The sequence below is a fragment of the Helobdella robusta genome, assembly GCF_000326865.2.
Source record: "Helobdella robusta unplaced genomic scaffold HELROscaffold_30, whole genome shotgun sequence".
In the NCBI taxonomy this organism is placed as follows: Eukaryota; Metazoa; Annelida; class Clitellata; order Rhynchobdellida; family Glossiphoniidae; genus Helobdella; species Helobdella robusta.
Window position 1 is genome coordinate 2028172 of NW_008704502.1, and position 10977 is coordinate 2039148.

Here is a 10977-nt window from a genome sequence, read left to right on the forward strand (position 1 = left end):
TCTATGGAAAAGTTAAAAAAAAACGAAAAAAGCTTTTTTAATGTGTAATAGTAAATAATAAAATTATTTTAAAAAATGATTCGGATTTACTTTTTAACATAAAATTCACCTTTGGTTATAATAATTTACTTAGTTTAAAATTTGGTTGACGAATTCGATCAAAACTTTGGTTAAATAAAAATGGTTATGATATATATATATATATATTAAAAATATATATATATATAACATATTAAAAATAAAATGTAATAGTAACAATAATAATAATAATATATAACAATAATATTGATAATAATAATAATAAAAAGATAAGAATAACTTTTTACAAAACCCAACGTAAGCAAAGTATGGAACTTTGAAGATTTTAATCGGCGAACGTTCAAAGAGAGGACAGACCTGTATGCCAAAGATGTATAAATAAAATAACAATTAAAGTACCTGAGAGGACTTGAGTTTGCGGTGATTAAATGGATGGATGGATGGATGGATGGATGGATGGGTGAATGGATGGGTGAATGGATGGGTGAATGGATGGGTGAATGGATGGGTGAATGGATGGGTGAAGGGATGGGTGAATGAGCGAACGGATGGGTTGATGGATGGGTGGATGAATGAATGAATGTATGGATTGATAGATGGATGGGTGGGTGGATGGAAACTCCAAACCGATAATTTTGTTTCAATTTTAAAATTTTTTCCATAATTTTAATTTTGCATGTTAAATTTTCGTTCCAAAACAGTTGTACCAATTTTTTTTGCTATTGCTTTTCATTTTTTGGTTGGTATTTTTAATTTTTTGAATTAAATTGCAGAATTATTACCTCATTATTAATTAATTATTTATTTAATTTTATTATACAGCAAGATATCTCAACTTGCGAAACATTCAGTGATTGCATCATTGAGGATTGCCTTCCTCACGTACCTCACATAAATGACAATTAACTCTTGCATGCATGTACATTCTCAATTGCATACGGATCAAAATGAAAACCTTTTTTGCTAAATTTTTTAACTCCATTTTCAAACTAATTAGAATAAAATTGGAAAAAAAGTCCGAAATTTCACTATGATTGAATGGATGAAAATGAACTATTTCTTCATTAATAGCCAACAAAAAAACTTAAACAAACACGGCAAACACATCGACAAGAATGAGTTCGGTCCGAACAACAACACCATCATCAACGAAAACAACAAGAGCAGCATCAGTAGCAACATCAAGAAAACCGCCAACAACATCAGCAACGACATCATCAACAATGACATAAATGGAAGCACTCTGGTTTACGAATTTCTTCACCAGCCTACAAATCATTACAGCTCCGTTACCTACGCCAGCAACTTTCAATACATTAACAACAACACGTTCTACGACATTAACTTGAATCTACTTGACAACATCCACAACAACAACATCAGCAACAACATCAACAACAACATCAACGCCACAGATGACGGCAACTATGATACGTCAGCAGCACTTGTTGCAAACATCATAATCTGCTTCATTCTGGCTGTCGTAATACTGGTCACGATTATCGGTTCGCCAATGACATCTTTTTATTATTATAACCAATAAATAATAAGCCTACAAATAACATTGCATCGTCATCAAAATTATCTTTATTATCATCAAAGTGTCGCGAATATGGTTTTCATTATCATTCTAGTCATCGTCAGCGTCGGGCTGCTGTAGCGGTTAAACGCCTGCTCCTGTCATCGCGGTGTCCGAGATCAAATGCAGAGAGATTCTCGCTTACCGCATTGTAATTGCGAGACTTGTGAACTCACGCATATTTACGTACACCACCTGTCTGCTATTAGAACTTCTGATAAAAAAATTTTGTTACATTACAAATTATTATTTCGTATTATATTGCATTGTATTATTATTGTATTGTATTGTATAAAATCTGTATTGTGTTATTAATAATGAATATTTTTATAAATGATTACATTACAAATTATTATTTGTAATGTAGCAAAACTCATTACAAATATTCCACAACAGGCAATTCGCTGGTCATAGCAGCAATCGCGCTGGAACGCTACCTTCAAAATGTAGCCAACTACCTGATAGCTTCATTGGCCGTTACCGACCTTCTAGTAGCCGTCTTGGTGATGCCACTGGCTGCCAAGAAACAAGTAGTGGCTTTGCGCTGTTGTGTGTTTATTTCTTTATTTATTTTTTTTTATTTATATTCTATTTATTATTTATTTATTTATTTATTATTTTTTAATCATTTATTATGTTTTGTAGTGGCTTGATGAGGTTCGCTGGTTGTTTGGTGATGTTGGGTGTCGTGAAGCTAGAATACGAATTTAGTTTATGATTCAAACATGATTTTAATTGAAATTTTTTTAAATGTGTGAAAAAGAAAAAACTATCTTTTATTATTATTAAAAACTAACTTAAAAAGCAAACAATTTATGTTGTAACCGAAATTGGACAATGTTAAAACACTCCACGAAACATTATTGAGATTGACAAAAAAAATGATTAAATGACTATTCCAAAACCACCAGAACCACACCAGCCACCACACACAACTTCGTCGTTCGCTTAGATAACAGGCGTGTGGCTGCTGGGTCGAGCGGCATGTGACGCTTGGACGTCGATGGACGTCTTGTGCTGCACTGCCTCCATCCTACACCTTGTGGCAATCGCACTGGACAGGTACTGGGCTGTCACCAAAGTCAACTATGTACACCATCGGCCCCTCAAAACCATCGTCGTCATGATCATCCTTAGTTGGGGGATCTCCGCCATTATCTGCTTGCCTCCACTAATGGGATGGAGGCAGAATGGTGGTGGTGTTGTTATTGGTGGTGGTGGTATTGGTGGGAGTGTCGGTAGCGGTGGTTCACAGGATGACGACGCTGATAGGTGTGTCACTTTTGTTAATTGCCTTGAAAATTTGGATAAAAATTGTGACCCTGCTTGTGAATTTGATCACTTGAAGTCATCTGATGACGTCGAAAACTCAAGCAAAAGTGATGCGAGTTTGTTGGAGGAAGGTGAGATAACGATGATGAACAATGACTCGTTCACGTGCCAGTTATTCGCTAAAAACGTTGGTGACTTTTACGAGAGCAATTACAAGTTTGAAAACAGGAGCGACGTGAATATCTTCAATGGCGACATCCTTTACGCTGTTGTAACTGATGGGCGTGCAATGAGAAACGTGAATTATTTTCAAAATGAGAACAAACCTGGTGTTGAAAATGTACGAAATGAAAGAAGAAACGTTAATGAACTCATCAACAGCATAGGTTTTTACAAATTACGTCTTCACGTTGGTAGTAACCGAGATCATCACAGTGCAAATAACTGGATGCGCTGCCGAACTGGAGCGCAGAGTAACACGTTTAAAAGTGTAAATGTATTTGCATGTACATTCTTGAATGAGAACAAATGGGACGAAAAAGTTTTAAAAATCATAGAAAATCAAAAATTTAGTAATAAAAAATATAAAAATATGAAAAAAGACCCAACTGAGAATTCTACCAGCAACAACACAAACAACAGCAACAATACAAACAACAGCAACAACACAAACAACAGCAACAACGACAGACAACACCAGTTCAGCCTCTCCAAGCATACAAACAATAGACACTTGACAAAAAAACAGCCACTTAAAAAACAGCCACTTATTCAATTTCGGCGGCTTTTAAAACGTCAAACAGCACAGCAAAATATAACTCGACGAGGCCAAAAGAATAAAAGTGTTCAACAACTACACAAACAAGCAGAAAACCAAACTACTACAACCCTACTGCACCATCACCAACAAAAATTTGAAATTGATTATTTTGTATTGTCCTGCATTTCACAACAACACAAAAAAGAAGGATGCCAACAGCATCTGGAAGAGCACCAACGACATCAAAAACAACAAGACAGTAAGCAGAACAACTGCAAAACTTTTACTTTAATTTGTAAAACTGTAGAAACCCGCCCAGATATTTTCAACAGAATAAATTTTAACTCCAGTATGAACTTTAGTAACTTTAATAATGACCTTAACGTCATTAACAAAGTTGACCAGCGAAACGACAACTGCACAGTTGAGATTGATTGCATCTTCGACGATATTCTTTTGAATAAAACTCTGAAAAACAATTCAACACAGCAGTCCAACCTCGAACCTCTCTTACTTCATCGCATAGGAAAAATAACCAATTGCTCCGACAACACCAAAATCAAAAGTTCTCTCATTTTAAACTGTTCATCAAGTAACAAAGACATCAAAATGAGAGATTTTTTTAATGAAGATGATGACGACATCAGTGTGAACTCAACAACTTTTAAAAATTTCAATCCGAAAAATAACCATCAGCACCACCAAATGACTAGCTACGCTACCAAAAACCGCACCAGCGACCACAACGTAGATCAGACCCCCTTCTTAAACTGCATGATCAGCCAGGATCCAGTCTATACCATCTACTCCACTGTCGGAGCCTTCTACCTGCCACTCGTCGTCATCATCATCATCTACATCAGCGTCTACAGAGCGGCCAAGCGGAGAATCAGGAAGAACATTTTGAAGTGCAGACCACTGGTGACGCAATCTGTGGTGACCACAACCATCATGACCACAACGCTGGTCGACACCGTCAACAATGTAAACAAACACAACTCCAGAAACAGTTTAAAAATTAACGTTAACAACAACCACAACAACACCACAACGACAACGTTAAACACTCCTGCAACCACTGTCGCTACAACTCACAACAACAATTCATTTGCTGCTACCACAACTACCACTCATAACAATTGCGTTGATATCGGTGCAATTTCAAAGAAAGATTTCAAACATGAAAGTGATGAGAGTGTTATGGTTGAAAGCGTTGATGACAAGATGAAAAAGTGTGTGAAGGATCCAATCAGGCTTAACTGCCCCTCTCCTCAACTTCAACAAATCCACGATGAAGTTTTTAGTGTACTCTCTAGTACTCCATCCCCAACAAACGCTACAGTTATTAATTCAAATGTGGCTGATGAGGTCGTTGGCAGAAGTTCTGCAGCCGAGAATGTCATTGACAATTTTGAAATCAAAAACTGCGTAGAACTTGCTGCTTATGAACCTTTAAAATGTCTTAATAGCAGGAGCATCGTCAGAACAATAAGAGACTCTGCCGATCACACAAAAGATACATCATGTTACAACAACACTAACAACAGCAGCAACAACAACAACAGCAGCAACAACACCATGCACGTAGTAAACAATGTTTCACATGTTAAAAATAATAGGCTGCATGGACACTCAACTTTGCAAATTGATCCTCAATCAGCAAGCCAATTAGCGGACGGACGCCAAACGACCAGCAAACGCAACATCGGCACGTCACAGGCAGCGAAGAAACTTCACAGAAAGATGTTTAAATCGCATTGTTCCTTGCAAATTACGACCGACAACTCGTCGCCAGAATTGCTTCAATTTACACATGCATTGAAATCGAGGAGTGAAAATGATGGTCTGAAGAGTTTTCCTGATATGCGCGCTACGGATGACGTCAGCGACGCCAAAAATGTTATCAAAAATTTTGTTGACTACAAAAACAGCGCCACCAACAACAACAACAACAACAACAATGTTGATTACAATTTTTGCAACTGCAATATCCACAAATGTTTCAAGAATATAGCCACAAACTCAACCAAAAGTGACAACGTCAAAAATAAAAAAAACGAGTATGCCATCAACAACAACAACATTTACAACAATAACAACATTAACAGCAGCTGCAACCCTTACAACAACAACTACTACATCAACAACTCTAGCAACGAACTCAGCAGCCGTCTTCCAATCGAGACGAAAGACGATGCCACAATCACGTTGTACGGCGACCAACTTCTTGACGTCCTGTGCAGAGATGCGAAAAATATGGAAGACCATGTCGATGTAAGGTCACGTGATGTGCTGCCTGGTCATGATTATGATTGTGGTGTCAGTTATGATTATGATTAAAGTTTTGACAGTGAGGATGTTGAGAATGATGATGAAGACGACGACGACGACGAAGTGATGGGAACATTAACGGAAAATATCCGCAAATACTGAAAAAACATCATCGTAAAATGGTGCTACTTTTAGGTAAAAATAAAAGAAAAATTCTCATAGTGCAGAGTTTTAAAAAATACTCACGCCATTGTTAAACAGAAATTTTGAAAAATATCATAAAAGGTTTAAACGAAACTCGTTAAGTTTTACATTTCAAACTTACTATTTTTTGGCATCAGCGTCTTGATAGTTATAGAAAGTGTCAATTTTGTTGTGTTACATCCATTGTGGCACAACAGTTGGTTGCAAGTACTGAAACGATACATAATCAGCTCTGTTTTTTTCTGCTCATAATTGCATAGCAATTAACTCGCCAAAAAAACAAATTTAAAACAAAATTTAGACTTTTATCGCATGTTGGAAATTTTAAAATAAAATGTTATTGGATGGTAGAGAAGCAGATTGGCATTCACAGGTGTCCCAAAAGCAGCCTGAGAGGCAACTGGACATTTTTTTGCTGCAGATATTTGCATGCATCAAGCAGCATAACGGAGCACATGAATGATGAAAAGCCATCACGTACGTGTAAACACCGACATCATAATGCTATAAACCGCATAAAACTTTAAATGCAAATTGAATCACTAGCCTTAATTGCTTTTTTTGAAATGCACTTTAAAAAAAATTTCGAAATTCGCTAAAATAGAAAAAAATTAAATTACTTTCGCTAACTAGGATTTCGTATTTGGGCTTAGTTTCAAAACTGCAACTGTTTATAATGTTTTTAAATTCTGCCTCAACTTCAATCAAACATTTCAACAGGTCTTCAAACGTTTTGCAAATTAAATTTCGCTTCTCCACGCCAACATTTTTGAACGTTCCAATGACACAAATATTTTTCTTGACGCATTGACATACACTTCAGCACTTTTTTAACTTCATGTCTGGACACTGAATCAGTTTGAAACGTTTTGAATTGTTAATATTTAAAGTAATGTTTTGGATATAATAACAATGTGCAATCATAAACTGATGAGTAACTACAGACAAAAACTATTTCAACTATTTTGCCACACATTTGACCTATGGAAAGACATACGCGTAATTTTAATAATTTACAAATTAACAAATAATTTTTTAAATTTACAAAACTAAAAAATTGAAGGAAGAAAATTCGTCAGAGTCTTTGGCAAGTGCAACGTCAACATTATCTCCAACGTCAGCGTCATCGTCGCTAACATCAATAACGTCAACAGCAACCGCATCGAAAACGGCAGCGGGAATTAGCTTTGTTGTAGTACCGGACGAAAGTGAATTGTCCCAAAATGCTTCTAAAACTTCTAAATCAAGCCCACTTACATCAGCCACACTTACGCCAGCCACAACAACCACACAAGCCACAACAGCCGCCACAGCAGCCATAACATCCATCACACCAAAACCATCATCAAAATCATCAACCTGCAAACCACCAACCACAAATCCAACAGTAACAACGTCACAAAAAACAGCAGCGCTGACATCAACTTCGGAGCGAGCAGAAATTTTTTCATCTTGTCCTTTAACTAGGACTTCACGAAAATTTTCAATGTCGATGCTGATGACGTCATCAATAAAAACGTCATCAAATGCAACTTCACACAACCTATCGTTCCCAACAATTACAACAACTCGGCCTAATTCGTCGATTACAATGAATAACTCATCAACAGAGAACGAAAGCCCATTGCTTCGATTATCTTCTTCTACCACCACAAAACTTCCTAACGAACGCAGAAGATTGTCCCAGCAGATTATAGAGCACATCCACCAACATCTTCAGTTGCAGCACCAATCGCAGCAACAACACAAATACTGTTCACCACATCAATTTCCAATTTCTTTGATTCAGCAGCTGCCTCAGCAACCGCATCAGCAACCAAATCGTTCGACCACAAAAAACGTGCACCTGAGACTCATGACCAACCTGCTTCTGCCTCTTCCTTCTCCGGAAAGTAATCATCATCACCACCATCATCGACATCATCGTCGTCGTCGTTCAAAATGTCTTCAAAATGTCAAAGGACAACAACAACAATCACCACACCAACAACAACAACAGTCACAACACCAACAACAGCAACAACAACCACAACACCAGTCAGACATCGGGCAAGAGGACATGAAGAAACCTTGCAGACAACAATTATTCGCGCCAGTAACTCAGACGCGACATTATTCATCGCCCGTCATAATCAACTCTCTCATTCAACACAACAACTGCAACATTGTTGACAACAATTCTTGCAACTTCAACAACATTAACAGTTTTTTATATTACCTACACGGTAACAAACCCTACAATAATGATTATACCGACAAAAATTTTGATACTTTCAGCATAAGAAGTGCAAATAGTAGCTACAGTAGCAGCAGTAGCAGCAGTAGTAGCAGCAGGAAGAGTTGCAGCAGCAGTTGTAGTAGTGGTGAAAGTAGTAAAAAAAGCGTTGAGTGCGTACATAACAATGATCACAGATATTTTAAAAACATCTCAAATAAGAAAGAGCGAGCAAAGAAAAAATCGAAAAAATATGATAAGAATGTGAAAGTTGAAATGATGAAAAACCGGCATTCAAGTTTTCAAAACATTCTGTCCGTTTTGAAAGTAAAAAAATTATCACTGCCAACAACTTCCGCAACAAAAATAACTTCAACAATGTCGTCGCAACAAATTTTTCACAAAAATGTTGAAGAACTTTCGATTCAGAATCAAACAACGAAAAAAAATTCAGTAGAACATGAAGAAGAACAATCCCAGACACGTTCTAGATCTTTCTCTCACGAGATTAAAACTATACCCACTTCATTAAATAAGTCGGAGCGACGCAGAAGCGAGATGGTTATTCCGAAAAACTGCATTCTGAACACCATAAAACACACGTACAGTAATTTCAACGAGAACCTTTTTGACGCATTTTCGCACAATAATTCGAAAAATGATTTTAACATGAAAAGCGAGTTTTACCAAAAGAATAACGTATTAAAGATGTCTTCCAAAACAACAGCTCCTGCATCGGCTTCAACAACTAACAATGCCTTATCCAAGTTCTCCAAAAAGTCTTCATCCACATTTCTGACGAAGCCTCGATCAACCATCCCGATCCTGATCGTGGTGGAGACGGAAGACGCAAACATTCAACGCCAGCATCAGGAACATCAGCAGCCTCAAGGACAACCTGACATCACAGATCGCAAACATCACACGCAGTACGACTGCAATCTCCTCATTCCCATAGAACCCAGAAGCCATTCAACCATCGAACCCTCGTCTGCGGAAACATCTCCAGCAAAAAATCCAACTAATACTCATTTGAAGTTTCCGGACGGCATCAGATCTTCAACTCACTATTTGAACCACCACGAACACGATCCACACAGCTCACTACTTTATCACCACCATCACCACCACCTACAAAAAACGTCATCCATCAAACGTTTGGAACGCCTCCACGCACTATCAACGAGGAAACATCGCCGAGAACAGGCGAGAGAGAGGAAGGCCGCTCGTACGTTGGCCGTCATCACCGGTTCCTTCGTCATCTGCTGGCTGCCCTTTTTTCTACTGGCCCTGATAGAACCTTTCTGTGGAGACGTGTGTCGCGTGCCATACATTCTGGCCAGTTTCATCAACTGGTTAGGGTATTGCAACAGTCTCCTTAATCCGATTATCTACACCGTCTTCAGCGGGGACTTCAGAAGAGCTTTTCGAAAAATTTTGCTTTGCCGAAGATGTTCGCTAGCAGGTTGCTGCAACGAAGGCTACAGTGACAGTGCATTTCCAACTGAGAAGTCGTCATGGTGGATGAGGTTCTCTCCGTTTTCTAGACACAGGTCGAAATACAAGATGGAGAGGCGAAGTGGAAGGAGGAAGCTGCTCTACTCCAAACTGGTTGTGCCTCCGATGGTTTGCTAAGAGCTTGTAATTCACTGCTGGTCATGGTGAAATTTGGAAATTTATTTTTTATCAACTTCAATGCAAGTAGGTTGGTTTTAAAAAATTTGTCTGAAGAATACTTTCTGACTTCCCACAAATATTTGGATAAGAATTTTTGGTTGTAGACAACGAAATGTCTGTAATGAAATTAGTATAATGATAATTTGAAAGAACATTACCTCAAAAATTCTCTCATAAATACTTGTCGTTGTATTTGTTTATCATATAATGAGAAATATTGTTAATTTAAAGTGACTACGCTATATACCTATTACAGTGTAGCATCGCTTAAACATCGTACGGTATAGACGTAGCGTTTGCTTGAATATAAATATCAAAAGAGCATATTTTTAAATGCAAACCATATCATTGCTTTGATGTTGTCATCATTTCATAATTTTTTTTAATTGATTTAAAATAATCACCATACTTTTAATTACAATAATTAATTTTTTCTTTCGCAAAACTGTGTCAAGCTTTTTAACAACGGTTGGTTATCTTTTAATTCTAGATACGGAATTGAGTGTATAACAAATCTTACGCTGCAATTTAATGAGCGTATCTAATCATGTATCAAGATAATTCATTCATTCATTCGTTCGTTTGTCCGTTCGTTCGTTCATTCATTCATTCACTTATATATAATAATACTTGAGTTCCATTATTACCATTCCAATGTTCTACCTTCAAATCATTCCAAAGCAAATTAATAATAATAATTGCAAGTTATATCATTTTTTTTGAACAACTTTTTTTAAACTTTTTAACGATTGAACTTTTTTTACATTATTTTTATGTTAATTATATATTATATAAACATAAATAAATAAATGTATATATATGTATATAATATAATATATACAATATTCTATAAATTCTACCGAATGTTTGGCGTTAATATGTTTGTAGTTCGTTTTTTCGATTTTTCTCACTTAAGTTTTTTGGTGATCGTTTAGTTTATTAAAATTCAAAATAAACTTA

At 36.7% G+C, this 10977-nt stretch overlaps 1 protein-coding gene across 1 annotated transcript; it reads left to right on the top strand.

The window, feature by feature from the left end:
• Positions 1-2004: 2004 nt before the first annotated feature.
• Positions 2005-9789, top strand: HELRODRAFT_140496 (hypothetical protein; the record flags this gene model as incomplete). The annotated part of the gene is made up of 5 exons (XM_009022135.1): positions 2005-2151; positions 2571-2814; positions 4402-4558; positions 8487-8793; positions 9547-9789. Coding segments are annotated over 5 exons (1098 nt in total), but the record flags the coding sequence as incomplete, so codon positions are not given.
• Between the last annotated feature and the right edge of the window lie 1188 nt (positions 9790-10977).